This window comes from Xyrauchen texanus, chromosome 6 (genome assembly GCF_025860055.1).
Source record: "Xyrauchen texanus isolate HMW12.3.18 chromosome 6, RBS_HiC_50CHRs, whole genome shotgun sequence".
Classification (NCBI taxonomy): domain Eukaryota; kingdom Metazoa; phylum Chordata; class Actinopteri; order Cypriniformes; family Catostomidae; genus Xyrauchen; species Xyrauchen texanus.
Window position 1 is genome coordinate 8,175,822 of NC_068281.1, and position 17,728 is coordinate 8,193,549.

Genomic DNA, 17,728 nt, shown 5'->3' on the forward strand with positions numbered 1-17,728 from the left:
TCTTAAAAGAGATCATAACATCCAGTTCTTCTCCCAGTGGAAAAAATTGTGACTTTTTAATGGGTTTTGATTGGCATACTTCCAGATCATACTCTCTCGCTCACTCACTCTCACTATCGTTCTTATTTTCTCTCCTTCTTTGACCTTGCAGCTACTTCTAAGAATTCTGTTGTTGCACCGCAAGAGATTGTCATGAAATAATAGCCAAATAATTTAATGAAAAAAAAATCAATAAAAAGATGAAAGGAATGCCGTCATTAAGATAGAGTGAAGATGAAGATCTTAACAAAAGATCAGAGTCTGAGCATGAATTATATGTAACTGTCACGGTGATTATTCTTTTTCTCAGTAAAGACAGATAACACAGGCATAATCCTGTTTAATGCATTATGGAGTCACACTACAAGGCTCACTGATTAATGTTATCCAAAAGCTTTTTGCAGTTTTGAGTGTCCACTGTTCCAAGTTTTGCGTTTACCTACACTCTGAAATTACTTGGATTAAGATACGTTGTCCATAAATACAAGGATTTGTGAGTTTTTGTGCATTTCTGTGTGTTGGGACCAGTGTTAAAACCCTTTGTGTGGGGAAATCTTTGGTGTTTATGTGGTTAGTATTTTAGTTTGATTTCATTTTGGTATTTTATAGTGTACTTAAGCAAGGTACCATACTAGTGCCCTTATGAAATGCAGCATAATAAGGATTCACCAAAATAGTTAGAACAATTATTGTTACTAGCTACAGTATGTCCCTCATGACACACTGTACATTGTGCACTTTGCGTAGTATGGTCTCAAATTTAACACATTCACAGTTTCTTACTACATGGAAGCATTCACTGTTTTCATCTTATGGAAGTGACATTTCAGTGGCATGCAATGTGTAAAGCTAGCTGCTAACTTTGGCGTTTTAGCCAAGCTCAGTCCAACAGTCCAAGAGGGGTGATTGTAAAGCATTCATCTCACATTTGCACGTTGCTGTCTTCACAGACGTTTTGCAAGTTGCCACAATCACCATTAATTAAAACTGTTTCGTGGCCAGGTAACTCCACCCCTTCCGCTGCACAGGGCAAGCCACGAGCGCTGTGTGCATTGTGTGTGTCCAACATTTACCACACCATTATTTTGGTTGAAGACTTCCTGTACATCATCCGGGTGCTCGCAGTACTCTTCAAAATGGCCTAGAATAGTTCAGAAGTATGAAATTTGGGATGCAGCTACTACTGGAAAAACATTATTCTAGACTAGATTTTTTTGTTTTCTGAAAATAGTACAAGTGGTGCTAGGGTGTTGTGGATTGTTGCCAGTGCTTTGCTATGTTGTTTAGTGTTTTTAGCACATTGCTAATGTATTTAGTATTGTTATGGTTTTCTTGAATGATCTGGGTGGAGTTCTGCCAAACTAGCCACAAACTTGCCGCAAATTTGCTACTCATTATTTTCACATGCAAATTAGCATGTGATTCACCACAAATGTTTGCTAGAAGTTTGTAGCTCTTCACCGGTAAGTAACGGTAGTGGTGAACCCACAGCAAACCTTTGGCAACAATGGAAAATTTGCCGCAAAGCTCATTTTTGTTTGAAAATGCCATGAACTTTCAATTTTTGTAAGAGTGGATGCCTTTATAAATATGGAAAGTTCATGGCAAATTTACCAGAATCTTGTTGTAAATTCTCCAATGATCCGATGATTCTCAAATTTGTGGCATGTTTGCGGCTAGTTTGCCAGAACTCTAGACATTTTTTATGGGATGCTTTGTGGTTTGTGGGGTGTTCTTTGTGGTTTCTCTGTGCGTCTGGTTCAATTCCTGCGGAAAAGTGCCCAAAAACCCTCTAAAACCAGCAAACCAGGCCTAGCAAACTAGTTTGGGCTTGTTTCTGTATTATAATTATTTTTTAGTTTTTTTAGTTTTTTCATCTCTGTAAAATTAGACTGCTGCTCTTAACTGGCATGGTAACATTGCTCCATCTCTTGCTATGATTGGCTCACCTTGGGTAGTGTAATATTTCAGATAAAGAGAAAATGACCTTGTCGTTCACTTGCCACCTTTCTCTCTTTGTCCCTTTTGTTTTATTAAATGGTATGTCACTTTTTTTACTGGACTGAAACTGTTAAAATTTTGAATGGCTGCTTTGTGTGTGTGTGTGTGCTAGTGAGAAGGAGATGTGTGTGTTTGTCCAGGAATGTGTCTGACAAAGTTTTATTTGAATGGACTGGCAGTGCATTTCTGGCATTTGTAGGGGTGTGAGGGATTTATGCAGCTGGTGAGAGTCTAGAGAATGAGTGAGAAAAAGAGTGAGACGGAGAGGAAGTGAGACAAAATTATAGGATGATGACCTGTGTCACAATTTGCATTCTTTTCTCACTAAATAGTATGATTTTATAAATGTTTTTTATTAAATAACTCTAATTACAGCAAAACTCATAATTTGTATCTTTAACTACACATTGCCTTATCAAAAACCATCCAGTAATTACTCTGATTTAAGAATCACAGACCTTAACCCCTTAAACTCTGGCGCATTTTTGGGCTGCCGCCTGCAATTTTTCACACTCAAATTTAAATGCTCACCATTCACACATACTGTGGACTAATTGTCCAAAAAAAAAAAAAAACTAAGTTTTAGTGTTTTATAATCTTATAATAAACAGAATATATAAAAAATAATAATAATAAAATAAACATTTGTAAACCTGTAATTCTTGTTTTGTTCACTCAATCTCACTTTGAAAATGTCTCTTATTCCACTAGGTGGCAGAAAGCTTTATTAAAAAAAAAAATTCTCTATCACATTCCATCACAATATACAGATCTGAAATGTAGGTGGCGCTCTAATGCATTTTAGCCCTAAAATTTTTACTTGTCCATAGACATTCAGTCTAATTTTCAGTTCAAGCACCACCCTCATTGTTTCATTGAATATCTTAGCCTCTGAGTGGGTTAGAAGCTCAGTGTAAGAGGTTAAGAACAGTACGCAAAGCACAGTATCAATTCTTGATGCATTTCAAGTTGGACATGAATGACTTGTTGTTCAGTAAGTTTTTTATTCACTAAAAAAGAACTGGCTGATAAGACTCATTAATTCGCGAGGAAACGCTCTATGTTTTGCAGTGTAGATTCAAAAGAACTTGCTTGTAAGTGTGGTTTATTTGTGAATCAGACTACACTGGTTGCGCTGTATGTTTCGTGCTGTAATTTCGTAATTGTTCGGGAATCAAACTACACTGTTCACACTTTATGTTTTGTGTTGCTGATTCAGTATTTTGGCACTGTATTGCATCCGCATTAGAGGAAGAATGCACAATGCCAACCCTAAAATATTTACTGTATAGTAGAAATGCGCAAACTGGGACAGAGCCAATATCAGATCTTAACAGAAAGAGGGGGATTTAGAAAGAGACAGTTGGATGATGATGGTTTATGTCATCTATATTATGTCTTTGTTTTGCAGAGTTAAATGGCCTTACGACACTGCTCTCTAGATTGCTTCATTCTCATTTGTTAACCGCATGATTCTGCAGTTTCACATCACTCATATTACTCTAGTGTCCTTCTTTTCACCTGATAAAATAATTGGTATAATAATTGTCAAAATCATTTCCACTAATTACCCTAATTACCTGAATAATTTTTTTTAAATAGTTTTGCATTCACTCACATTTAATTTGGGTTTCCTATGCAATAAATGAACCATGGTTTTACTATAGTAATATTTTAGTAACCATAACTGTAGTATTTCTGATTTGGATATAATTCACCTTGGTTTTATCACAATAATACTGTAGTATCCATATAGTAACCATGCCTGTGCTATAGTATTGTATTAATCATAACTGTAGTAGCCATGGTTAATATTGTGGTTATTTTGGTTTTACTACTAATACCTTGTTTGTAAAACCATGGCTAATTTTTTAAAGGGTTAACCATGGTTTTACTAAACTTATCATATTTTTACCATGATATTCATAGTGAAACCATAGTAATAAAACAATAAAACCAGTAAAACCATTCTACGTTTTGTTTTTCTAAAAATACCATAGATGAACTATAGTTACTGTAGTAAAACCATGGTACATTTTCTGGTGACTGGTTTTACTACTGTACAAATACCATGATTCAAATGTGATTACTGTAGTAAAACCATGGTACATTTTTTGTGAGGGAACGCAAACTAATGCAAGAATACACAAATCTTTTTGCGAGGGAATGCTAAACGATTTCAGAAAATAAATACCCTCCCTGTCCTCTGAGGGGTTTCCTAAGTTTCTGATCACTTTGATTTTATTTTGTGATAATGGTTAACTGTACATCCCTTGCATAGTTCCTTCCACAGTGAAATTATCTAATTACTATTTTACAATCAACATTTTATAACAAAACAATAACAGTGGAAGCCCAACCTGGGGTGCATCAAGTCACGATCGCAGACTAACAATATGAAAAACTAAATTAGGACGGTCATCATTCTCTATTCAAGGCATAAAGTTATGAAATAATTTACCACCAGAATTAAGACACAACAGATTGTAAAGCTTTTAATAGAAGTGGAATTTTTTTTGGAACAAAATCAGATTTGAACACTGATTGTCATACACATACACTTCTTAAGCTGTATTTTCTGTCTATTGCAGGTGGGTACTGAATATCGTGCCCTCTCTTGCATTTGCCGCTGCTTGGACCTGCTTGTAGTACCAGCCTTAGCTGCCTGCCTGCTTCCAGTCGACATCGTGAAGGGACAGCCTGCACAACCCTCTTGGTGACCCCAGACAACCCTGGCCTTTTGCTCATACACAAAACAGACCGCTGAAGTGTGCACTTTTGAATCACATTTCAGGATTTTGCTTTTGGATTAGTTTCTGCAGTCTTTTTTCCTGAGAGCAAAGTTTTCTCATCTTTTTGGTTTGGACTGGTGTGCATCCCTAAGGAAAGAGGAGCTTAATGATATAAAGCAAGAGGGAAGCATAAATACAAGGACAAACTGGAAGTCGGCTTTTGACTGACTAGACAAACACACACACACGCAAACACAAGCACACCCAAGCCACTTTGGGATTGTAAGGAACTGAAGATTGCTTACCGCTAAAGCGTGCTGACCTTGCTGTTGACATGGCGATGAATGTTGCTCACATGCGGGACACAAAATGGCTGACGTTGGAGGTGTGTCGAGAGTTTCAGAGAGGAACGTGCTCACGCTCTGATGCCGAGTGCAAGTTTGCGCATCCCGCCAAGAGCTGCCAGGTGGAGAACGGGCGAGTCATCGCTTGCTTTGACTCACTCAAGGTAAGAAACACATTTCCGGTTTTACACTGATATGTGTGCAATCAAAGCATAACTTGTGATTTAAGTGGACAAAAGAAATAAACTTGAATCTAAGAGCTTTAACAGAAAAAACAATATTCAAAGCATTTATGACTTTAGGTGATAGTTCATCAGCCATTAAATCTGTTGACCCAGCTGGCTTACTACAGTAGATAGCATTTTTGGGCATCACCAATCATACATATGAATATATGTACAGTATGTAGTCAAAAATGCTAAGTAGGCAGCTCACTAGGTTTTGAAACATTTGAAAATGTTCAAATTCAAAACACTTTTATCATGCCCAAAATTGCTGTCTAGGTAGCTAGCTCACAATTTTTTGAAACATTCAAATTGGATGTTGAAACATGCATATGATACCCAAAAATGTTGTCTTGGTAGGCAGCCCATAAGGTTTTGAAACGTTTTAATTAGTAATGCACAGATGTATCAGCCAATCGTAAACAGTTATATGTACCAGTGGCGTAACTACCTACAGTGAGGGCAGGGTGGGCAGCTGTCCTAGGCCTGGGATTAGAGGGGGCCTGATGGGAGAAGAAAAAATACAGATGCCCTAAAAGATGATGATATGATGAGCAGTATTTAAGTTTAGCTGGATCTGACAGGATTAGTTGATGCACCATGATCTTTATGTGTCAATTGTCAGGAGATTTTAGCTAATTACATCATGCAACCTGCTAAACTCTGCAGACGTCCAGCATGCTGAGGTAGCGGGAAAACCTCATGAGTGTTTCCAAAGAAAACTTGAAGCCTTTCAAAGTCAGAAAAAAGTTGTCGTAGAATTTGTCAAATTAAATGTAATGGCCACTGAAGCTTCATATCACGTTGCGCTGCGTATTGCCAAGGCGGGCAACTCACATAACATCGGAGAGACATTAATTCTACCGGCAGCCAAAGATAAGTGTTCCTTGATGGTAGACTTCTTGGACACAGCGACTTCTAATCTTGATTTTATTCAACTCTCTGACAACACAGAGGGTCAGCACACCTCTGGCATGGCACAGGATATGAAGGAGCAAGTGTTAGACAGCATCGTTGTGTCACAAGGGAAGCCCACTCTCTTTGACTTTGAAAACCCCTGGTTTAGACAGTTATCATCATATGGCGTTGTGGTAAACAATTGTTTTCTTGCTTTCAAGTTTATTCACTGATCGCAGATGTGAAGAGACCGAGACAAAATGCAGTGTTAGACCAGTGTGTCTAAAATTCGGTTTAATTCTGTCTACACTGAAGACAGACTTGAACTTGCTTTACTCACATGAGAACTGTTAGAGCACATGCGCTAAACACAAGGCCATTGCAATGTTTTGTTTGTTAAAGATGTTTGCTTTCAATGCAAATATTCCAAGTTGTTCAATTCTTAATTATCACTGAAGTTTGCTCATTTTACTAGTCAAATAGTACTTTTAAAAGCATTAAAAGATGCTAGGTTACTTTCTATATTATATAGGCTACCCTTATGAACAGGCTAGTCTTTTACCTTCAAATGACACCATTTCACTTTTTACTGTAAATACCTTCTTCCTAGTTACTCTTTGTACTAATATGAGCATTCCAAGAGGTGTAGAAAATTTTCAGCTAATCGAATGCACTTTTCAACACAGTTTTATTTGGGAATTGCACTTATAGGTGTAATTTACTTGTGTATCATAAAATATAACTCATAGCAATACAGCAATTATGTCAGTAATTGCATGTAAGTAATATTTGTTTATGTTTCACTGGCCGATATTGTCATGATCCCGCTCTGTCTGTCCTGTTGTCTTTGTCTGTTTCTCATCTTTGTGAGTTTGTACTGTGTATGAGCACATGGCTGAGCCAAATGTTTAAATTTTTCATGTGCTCTCCCAACTCCGCCCCCTCGTTCCCTCTGTCCTCACCCCTAGTCTAGTCCTTCTTTTGTTTATTGTCTTCACCTGTTCCTCATGTGCTCTACCTGTACAGTATATATTGAGCTCCCTTTCCTATTGTGTTTTGTTTGTTCAGCCTCCAGTCCAGTTTATCATTTTGCTTTTCAGTTTTTATGCCTTGTGAGAGTTTGTTTTCCCTGTTTGTATGGTTTATCTAATAATATTTTGCCTCATTCCTGTAATTGGGTCCTCGTTCTTGACACTTTCCGTGACATAACGATCTGACCAACATGGACCCAGCAGAAATGTTTTTTTCTTTTTGTTCACTTTTTGTTCACCAGGCAGACCAGGAAGCTTTTAATTTTTCCGGAGGACAAGTTGGTGAGGGGTATGTGTTGGAGTTTTTGGTGCTGTTCTCAGGTCTGGGTCACAATCAGGCCAGCCTAATGCATATCTTTAGGGCTGGTCTGAATGAGCCCATCAGGTCTTGTGTCCTAGAGACGGGTGATGGGGGAATTCTTGCCACTACCATCAAGTTGACCATGAAGTGGGATGAGTTCATCTCAGCCTGTGCCTCAAAGAACTTTCTTCCTTCGTCCCAGCCCGACGTCAACTATACTCCCTCATCAAAGGATGCTGCTGACCACCTGGAGGCAGAGGAACCTGCTGCTGACCATCCAGCATTCCATCCACAAGAGAAGGAAGAAGAGGAGAGGTGTTAATGCATCTGGGTCTGCTGCAGCCTGCCACAAGGGGTCTGTGTCCACTTCAGCACCCTTGGAGGGGTTCGAGCCTGCTGCTGTCCCCTGGGTGACCACTGATGTCCCTTCACTTGTGGCCGTTGATGGGCCTACCCAGTTGCCAGCGGCGGCCACCCACTGTAAACACCTCGCCAGCAGCGGTTGCCCAGTCTTTCCAGTCACCAGTGGCCACCGCTAAGTCTGACCACATCGAGTTCCCTTTGTTCACCACCCAGACTGACCCCTATCCAGAAATTGCTAACCAGACAGACTACTACTCAGCGGCCACTGGTCAGTCAGTCCAGTTTCCTGCAGCTGCAACTCAAACTGTCCTGAACCCTGCAGCCGCCTTGGACCTCACCCTCTGCCCAGAGGCCACTTACGACAGGTCAGCCCAGCTCCCTGCGGCTGCCAACAAACTGTCTGCCCAGTCCCCTCTGGCTGGCACCTGCCCAGTCTGTCCATCCCCCTGGCCGGCACCTGCCCAGTCTGTCCAGCCTTCTGGGGCACCTGCCCAGTCTGTCCGGCCCTTCGGGGTCTCTGCCCAGTCTAACCTGTCTTGTGCTGACACTGACTTCACCCACTGCCCAGAGTTCTCCACTAACTCCTCTGACCTCTGCCCAGCAGCTGCCACTGAACCCCATCTTCCCAGTGGTCGAAGATAATCCGGTTCAAATCCAGTTGCTCAGACCTTCCCTTGTTCTCCGGGTTCTCCTCCGGCTCCACCCTGGCCTCTCGGTCCATCTAGGCCTCTGGTTTCTCTTCTGGCTCCACCCTGACCTTCTGGTCCATCCCAGTCTCTGGGTTCTCCTCTGGAGTCACCCTGTTCCCCTGGTCTGCCCTATGTCTCTGGTCCTACTACAACCTGGAATAAACCATCCTTCTGGTTTCCTCCACCCACCCCATCCTCGAACTGTTTTCTACCCGCCTGGTCCTCTGCCTGCTCCCTGGTCCAGTCCGTCGAACTGGTCTGGTGTGGATGCCAAGAGGCATCCGTTGAGGGGGCAGAGGGGTACTGTCATGATCCCACTCTTTCTGTCTTGTTGTCTTTGTCTGTTTCCTGTCTTTGAAACAGTATTATACAGTGAGTTTGTACTGTGTATGAGCGCATAGCTGTGTCAAATTAATTTTTTTGGCCATGTGCTTTTCCAACCTTGTTTCCGCTGGCCTCACCCCAGTCTATTCCTTGTTATGTTTATTGTCTTCACCTGTTCCTCATGTGCTCTACCTGCATATTTTGTGCTCCTTTTCCTCTTGTGTTTGTTGGATCATTTTGTTTCTCATGTAGAACAGTTAGTGTTTTGTTTGCTCAGCTTCTAGTCCAGTTTGTCATTTTTTCTTTCAGTTTAAAAGTTTTTTTTTTGCTGGGGGCCTGGGTAGCTCAGTGAGTAAAGATGCTGACTTCCACCCCTGGAGTCGTGAGTTCGAATCCAGGGCGTTCTGAGTGATTTCAGCCAGGTCTCCTAAGCAACTGGGCCAATTTGGTTGGTAGGGAGGGTAGAGTCACATGGGGTAACCTCTTTGTGGTTGCTATAATGTGGTTCTCGCTCTCGGTGGGGCACGTGGTGAGTTGTGCGTTTATGCCACAGAGAATAGCGTGAAGTCTCCGCAGTAATGTGCTCAACAAGCCACGTGATAAAATGCGCAGATTAACTGTCTCAGACGTGGAGGCAACTGAGATTCATCCTCCGCCACTTTGACTGAGTCACTACGCCACCACTAGGACATAGAGCGCATTTGGAATTGGACATAAAATAAAATAAAAATGAAAAAGTTTGTTTTGCTCTTCAGTTTTTCTCCCTTGTGAGAGTTTGTTTCCCCTGTTTGCATTGTTTAATTTGATAAAATATTTATTTTGCCTCATTCCTGCACTTGGGTCGTCGTTTCTGACTCTTTCTGTGACTGATACAATCATGGGTTTGGTCTTTATACTGACACCTCTCAGCTAGAATGCAGCATTACATAAAAGGAAATTTTTTAGTTACCAAAGACATTCTGTAAATAACTGATTTACAGTTGTATTTGTCACTAATTTATTTTTCCCACATTGGAAAAAATGGGGATTTGCCAAGATAAAGTGAGTTATTTTTGGCTAGTTTGCCTCTTGTTTGTCAACTGTACTATTGTTTTTAGAAACACTATTTCTTAGTGTACCTTTAAAGACCTTAAAGAGTTTTTGGCTTTTAGTCCATTTGTGTTAGATTTTAGGTCATTTGTATGCTAGTTTTTTCATAAATGTGACAGAATTCACTTTAATCCTTGGTTAATAGCTGTGATGTAACTTCTGCATACTGTAGCTATTTAAGAAAAAAAGACAACCCAGATAGCACATGTACGTCATCTCTGAGATGCCTGTTTTAGATAGTTTTATCTGGAAAGCATCACATTCTAATTAACATCTGCTAAACATCTTTAAAAGTTAAAATTTACAAACATTCCAAATCATAAACGTCTCAAAGACATCTGCTGAATGTTATATAGGCATCCGAGGGAAATGCCTTTTTGATGTATTGCAGATGAGAAGACAAAATAAAAAATACGACTTCCAGATGTAAACACACATAAAATAGACCACTGAGTGATGTGTGAGTGCTATCTGGGAAGTCTATAAGCGTCCTGTTTAAACAGCACGGTACAGGAAACTGCATGTCAGGCGATTTCATGGGGTCTTTAAAGGGATAGTTCACCCAAAATTGAAAATTCTCTAATTTACTCACCCTCATGATATCCCAGGTGTGTATGACTTTCTTTCTTAACCAGGACACATTTGAAAAAAAATAAAAAAAATAGAACGATATCTGAGCTCAGTAGGTCCTTAAAATGCAAGTGGATGGTGATCCAACTTTTGATGCTAAAAAAATTACAGATAGTCAGCATAAATCATCATTGATATGACTCCACTGGTTAAATTAATGTCTTCTAAAGTGAAAAAAGCAAGTACTTTTGAACTATAATCCAATGCTTCCGGTAAGCTTCACAAGAGGGTGGAGATCACTCGATCTCTTGTGTGATGTATTCACGTTGCCATGTTATGGATGCAATCTCATGTTCTCCTCTCTGTTGAGACATTCAGGATAAGCACACAAATGCACCATTGTGAGTAAAGAATCATATACAGTAACTACAGATCTAAACCAAAACCAACAAAGCTTCTGTACAGCGTTCCTCCTACTCAGTTGTAAACAGCACTGCTCTTCAAGATGTGTCACATGTGCCTCATTTTTCGTGTGTCTCACGTGTCACACGTGCATTCTGCTGTTGACTGGAAGCGATAATTTAGAGTTAACCAAAATTAATGACACCAAAAGTCATTAATTTAACAGCTGGACTTGCATGAATGATGTTTATGCTGACAGTCTGTAATTTTTGGAGCTTCAAAAGTCAAATCAACATCCACTTTCATTTTAAGGACCTACTGAGCTAAGATATTTTTACATTTTTCTTAAAATGTGGTCTGGTGAAGAAAGAAAGTCATACACATATGGGAAATCATAAGTAAATAATCAGAGAATTTTCACCGTGTTTATGCGTGATTTGAGTAATAAAATTGCTGTCATTATCAAATCTTGGAGGGCATTTACACTTGGTCTTTTCATGATCGGACGGCTTTCCGATCAGTAAAAATATATGTGACCAAGCGTAAATTCCCCCTTGCAGAGAGAGAAAGAGGCAGCTTACCAAAGTTCCTGCATGTGTTTCTGAGTTCTGAGTTGGGTATTTGCTCACTCCAATCCCAAATCTCTCATGATGAACTGGCTGATACAAGCTGCTAACTCTACCGCAATCTGATCTATCCATGAGCCCGCTGCTTTTTGCTCAGATAACACCAAAAGTCACATTCATCAGTAAAGAACCCAAGATTGGCCCTCTCAGTCACAAATATAAAAAACATATACTGCCTAGCAATATAAAATAGCATTCTCAAAACGTTATCCCCTTTAGAGTCCTGCTGAAAAACAAAATGGTAAAGTGGTCTTAGCTGGTCTCTCAGCCTGGTCAAACTGGTGTGTGGTTTGCTGGTGTTCACTGGATTTTGGACACTTCAGGTGCACTCGCCACTAAATATAAAATGGCAGATTATGTAAGTGTGGCTTTGATAAATGTATTATGAAAATGCTATGTTACATCTGTCTGGGTTGAGCTGCTATGAAGTTCTACCAACCAATACTTTGGTTCATGTCGTCCAATATTTGGCTTAGTGTAGAGCTACTAAATTATTAAAATACTTAAATATTAAAAAGACCAAATGTACTGAATTATTAAAATGTATAAATATGCTAAAATATTAAACTCTTCTGTTATGAGTTTATTAGGTGTCATTTTGTATGACACAAACATCTCCATGTAGTGTGTATGTGAACCTGTGTGTGTATACTGGATGTGTCTGTAACCACTTCCTTTCAGAGCAGTAGGAAACGGCACTTTGTAATTTTCCATCTATTTTTACACCACTGGAGAAAAGAAACACACACACTCACTCACACAATTTACTGTATATATATATATATATATATATATATATATATATATATATATATATATATATATATATATATATATATCAGTCACAACATTAAAACCACCTGCCAAATATTGTGTTGCCAAAATAGCCTCAACCCGCATCTCAGAATAGCATTCTGAGATGATAGTCTTCTCAACACAATTGTACAGAGCGGTTATCTGAGTTACCGTAGACTTTGTCAGATCAAACCAGTCTGGCCATTCTCTGTTGACCTCCTCAAAACTAACTCTAACATTGGCCGTGTGTGTGTGTGTGTGTGTGTGTGTGTCAGAGAGAGAGAGAGAGAGAGAAAGGCAAAAGATCCAAAGGAATTGTTTCAGTGCAGATGTGGACAGAGGGACATTATCTATAGTGGATTTACACACATAGCGTATATATGAGTGTGCGTGTGTGTCTTGGATCGTGCTGGCGGAATGAAAGCACACTGTGAGGCTGCTGACGCTGACTGCCATGGGCCAAAGTCCAGACACACACACACAAACACAGGTCAGCTTAATCTATCATCCATCCATCTGACAGGATGATAGATCTGTTATCTGCAGCTATATAAATAACACCCGACTGTAGGAGAAAGATATAGAGAAAATAACAACAAATGAAGTAAATAAAACTGACTGAAAAGGAGAGCTTTAATACGGAGGGAAATGGAGCTGTAAAAAACAACAGTGATTGTGCAAGAGACCGAGCAAGAAAGAGATAGAGAAGTAGCTATGAATTTCTGTGTTGTTTTACACTTTTGCTCTAAGCGAAGCAAAAGATCATAGAGTGGAAAAGTGGCTTGAGCATGAAGCTGACGTGGGTGAGAGACGTTTGAACTGGCTGGCCAGTTTCCTCATCTCTAACGAGAAACAGATCAAACATATGGTTCGCAGAGCCAAGATGGCCACCATAGTTTTGGCGGGAACCGAAAAAAGGATGTCTGAGTATTCAAATGGGTCAAAATTTTCATTAATCTTTATTAAAAATCAAATCATTTTTCTCTGAAATAACATATCTTTCCTGCGGGTGAAACGAAGGCCTTGTGGGCAGGGTAAAATAATACTTCAACCAATAATATAATATAATCAGCTTATTAAATGGTGCTGTAGAATACTTCATTCAGTGTAGTTCTATTAGCTTTATGTCTCTTTTATCACTCTGTGTTCTCTTTCTTTTCACAGAAAATATAAAATAATTTTACTCACAATATTAGGCCTAGCTGTGTTATAAGCAGGATAATGTATGCCCAGCTGGTTATTATTGCAAAATCAACCTCTTGAAGATTCAACACTGATCTTAATCTTGATTAACCTGTCTGGGTTTATATTGCGATAATGCATTATTATAGTGCATTATTCCTTACCTGTTATAAGGTAACATTTTATGATGGTTAAGTGCCGTCCTACATTATTTCCTGCTGAGCACTCTGTTAAATTGCATAAGTTGCATTATGGAAGTTAAATGTATTGCAAATATTTTGTGTTGTCGTAAAATGTTTTGTACCAAGGTCGTTGTAAATATGTTTCATATTGTGCATTTATGTGTGCCACTGTATTATTAGAGCTTAAAAATCACAGTAGGCAGTGGATGGCCTTCTTTCTGATGATATAATTAGAACAGGTATTACATGACCACCAGGCATCTAAAGCACATTGGCACATACAGACACCTACATATAAGTATGTATCCTTTCAATGTAGTTTACAGTGAGTATTTGCATATCATGCAAAGCAGTTGACCGAAGATACAGTAGTCAAACATGTGCCTTCTTCCCATTCTGTCCCCTCGACCAGCAGCCATATCACCCTGCAGCTCTTGCCTGGTTTCCCACTAAAGCTAAGCAGGGTTGAGCCTGACCAGTACCTGGCAGGGAGACCTCCTGGGGAAAAACCAAGGTTGCTGTTGGAAGTGGTATTAGGGAGGCCAGCAGGGGGTGCTCACCCTACGGTCTGTGTGGGTCCTAATGCCCCAGTATATTGATGGAGACACTATACTGTAAAAAGGCACTGTCCTTCGGATGAGATGTTAAACCGAGGTCCTGAGTCTCTGTGGTCATTAAAAATCCCAGGACACTTCTTGTAAAGAGTAGGGGTGTAACCCCAGTGTCCTGGCCAAATTCTCCCCATTGGCCCCTATCTATCATGGCCTTGTATTAATCTCCATCCCTGAATTGGCTACATCACTCTACTCTCTCCTCCCCACCAGCTATTGCTGGGTGTGTGGTGGGTGTTCTGGTGCACTATGGCTTCTGTTGCATCATCCCTATGCTATGTAAATCGCTTTGAGTGCCTAGAAAAAGCGCTATATAAATGTGAGGAATTATTATATGCTCCAAACCGACAGCAGAATGTTGATTTAAACTGTTAGAAAGGGACCAGCGCTCCCCTTAATGATTATCTCTCCATTTTGGTTCGGATTAGTGCAATTATGTGATTGACCAGAGGGTTATTCCCATTTCAATGGGGCTGTTTTCTGGTAACGAACGCTACTTTGAGCCTGCCCATTCAGACAGAACAAATCTGAATGGATTTAAATAGGCGTTATAAAATAGAGCGACATTGACCTGTAAAATAGCTGATATCCGCACACCTATCACACATCAGTTGAATTCTGTATGCTGAGAGTTGCTATGTCGACTAGTCTAATGTACTATATACATCATGGTAGAAAAATGGTTTATCATGATTATTATCATTAACAAAAGTGCTTTATCCATGACTATTGTGAATCTAGTCATGGATAAAGGGACGTTGCATGTGCATGCAGCCCTCTTAGCCATGACTGAAGTCACAATATATGAAAGTGTGAGTGATTACCCACTGTGAACTGTAACCCCGAACTCATTTGGCTAACGAGACCTGTTAGGTTTACTTAGCATTAATCTGTCAAACTAAACCTGGTCTTACCATAAATTCTGATACTCAAAGAAAAGAAAAGCTTTTGGCATAGCATGAGAAAATCTGAAGCATGATATTGTAGTGAGTAGAAATGCTGAGGATAGATCTGTTCGGGATTTGTTTTTAATGGCCAGGTGATGTAGCCAACGTAGCATTAGCTTGGATGGTTATCCTGGCCAGGTGTTGAATTCTTTTTTAATGTGACTGGTTATTTTTGACTATTGACATTTTTAACCTGATATTAATTTCCTCTTTGAGCAACTTGAGCTTGGCGTCGTTATGAATGACTTTACCAGCTTTAAATTTGCAATCATCAAATCCATTAGCAAACATGTTGCAAAGCTAGTAGACAAAATATTTGGCAGCAACTATTTTAATCTGGTTTTCACTGAGTAAAGATACCAATTCCCCTTTAAAATGGCCTTCCCTTTAAATTCAGATTACTTTTTCTTAAATGTTTCTACACATTTGTTTTTTACAAAGGAGGGCAACTAACATATTATTTGGGTTGGACATGTCATTTTAACACAAAGTGTTCCCACACATTTTTGGGAAATTATGATTATATATTAAAAAGTTGCTTTTGTTTAGCCACCATTGAAAGAATGTTGTAGTTGTTTCTTTTAATACCATTAAAGGGATATTACACCTAAAAAATTGAATTCTTTAGTGATATACTTACCCTCATGCCATCCCAGATGTGCATGACTCTCTTTCTTCTTCAGAACACAAATTAAGATTTTTAGAATAATATCTCAGCTCTGTTGGTTCTCACAATGTAAGTGAATAGTCTTCTGACCAGCCTCAACAAGTAATTGGCTGAATATGATAGTGAAAGTCACTTCCACATCAGAATGTGAACGTGTAGATTTTCTGTAAAAAAGGACTTAAATATTGATCCTTTTCTCACCCACACCTATCGAATCGCTTCAGAAGATATGGATTTAACCACTGGAATCATAAGGGTTACTTTTATGCTGCCTTTATGTGGATTTTGGACCTTCAAATTCTGGTCAACGTTCACCTACATTGTGAGGACCTACAGAACTGAGACATTCTTTTAGAAATCTTTGTGTTCTACATATCTGGGACAGCATGAAGTTGAGTAAAGGATGATGTAATTGTGTTTTTGCGTGAGCTATCCCTTTAAATAAACTGCACCAATCAGCCGTGGTGTTGAACAAATGGTAGAATAGAGAGTGTTTGTATGTTTGTTGTTGTAATGCAGCTTTGTAATTTCTTTTCAAAGGACGAATGGCTACATCCAAGCTCTCCAAATAAATCCTACACCTCTTGGTTATTACACTATAGGTTAGAGTCTATAGATTAGATTCAACTTTATTGTCAAGTACAGAGCCAGTGAAATGCAGTTAGCATCTAACCAGAAGTGCAAATAGCAATATGTATATATAGTATGTATGTATATGTTAATCAGAAGGTCGCTGGTTCTAACCCCACGGCCAGCACCATTGTGTCCTTGAGCAAGGCACTTAACTCCAGGTTGTTCCGGGGGGATTGTCCCTGTAATAAGTGCACTGTAAGTTGCTTTGGATAAAAGCCTCTGCCAAATGCATAAATGTAAATGTAAAATGTATATATATATATATATATATATATATATATATATATATATATATATATATATATATAAAGTTTTTGAGTGCAAAGTTATGATGTAGAGAAGCAGAGACCAGCTCAATGCAGATGTCTATAATACAGTACAAGGTGCAAATGAAGAAGCATAAACTGAAGGTGCATTGTACAGAATGAGGTATATGTAAATGTGTAAATATATGTATATGGCTGGTGGCCATAACAGTGCAAGCAGCATCAGGAGCATATTCTTTTTCTTCTGATTTTTGGGCGAAATCTCTCCTGTGAAATCTCAGTTTTTCTGAGATTTACTTTTATTTTCTTACTGAATGTCAACAATGATCTCATTTGTGTCTAATGTTTATGTCTCCTAAGGGATTTTAGGAGACATATTTGAGACAACGTTGATAGCCTACTCAAAATAAACATAACTGAGAACTCAAAAAAAGTCTCCTGAGCTGTGAAAGAACAAACTCTGAGCAACAAAAATCTTTCTCTGGGCTTTCAAGCACATGAACATTCACTAAATGTGTGTTGTGCTTATTTTGTTTTGGACTGTTTGGTTAGCCCACAAGTTTCTCAAGTGTTGTATCCTTGGATCCAAATACCGTTGCTCCCTTGTTTATGCGAGTTGATCTTGTGCATCTGAAGACCTCATCGCTTTGAAAAACAGCCCCCAGCACTCCACGAATCACAGACAGCTTCTACAGAAGCCATCATGGCGGCCGAGTCACTCTTGTGTTGCAAACTCACTGCTTTGAAAGCTCATGTCATCTCTGACCCTGTATCAACTCTAGTGTGCGTGTGTGTGTGCATGTGCATGTGTGT

The 17,728-nt window shown here is 39.3% G+C and overlaps 1 protein-coding gene across 13 annotated transcripts in view; it reads left to right on the top strand.

Annotated features, from left to right (window-relative positions):
- LOC127644589 (muscleblind-like protein 1) overlaps positions 1-17,728 on the top strand; it is an 89,425-nt gene that overhangs the window by 25,683 nt on the left and 46,014 nt on the right. For all 13 annotated transcript variants that reach the window (XM_052127824.1, XM_052127822.1, XM_052127823.1 and 10 more), the window contains exon 2: positions 4,632-5,280. In XM_052127824.1, the coding sequence (XP_051983784.1) occupies positions 5,107-5,280 (174 nt within the window). In that variant the 5' untranslated portion in view covers positions 4,632-5,106. The remainder of the gene's footprint in view (positions 1-4,631; positions 5,281-17,728) is intronic.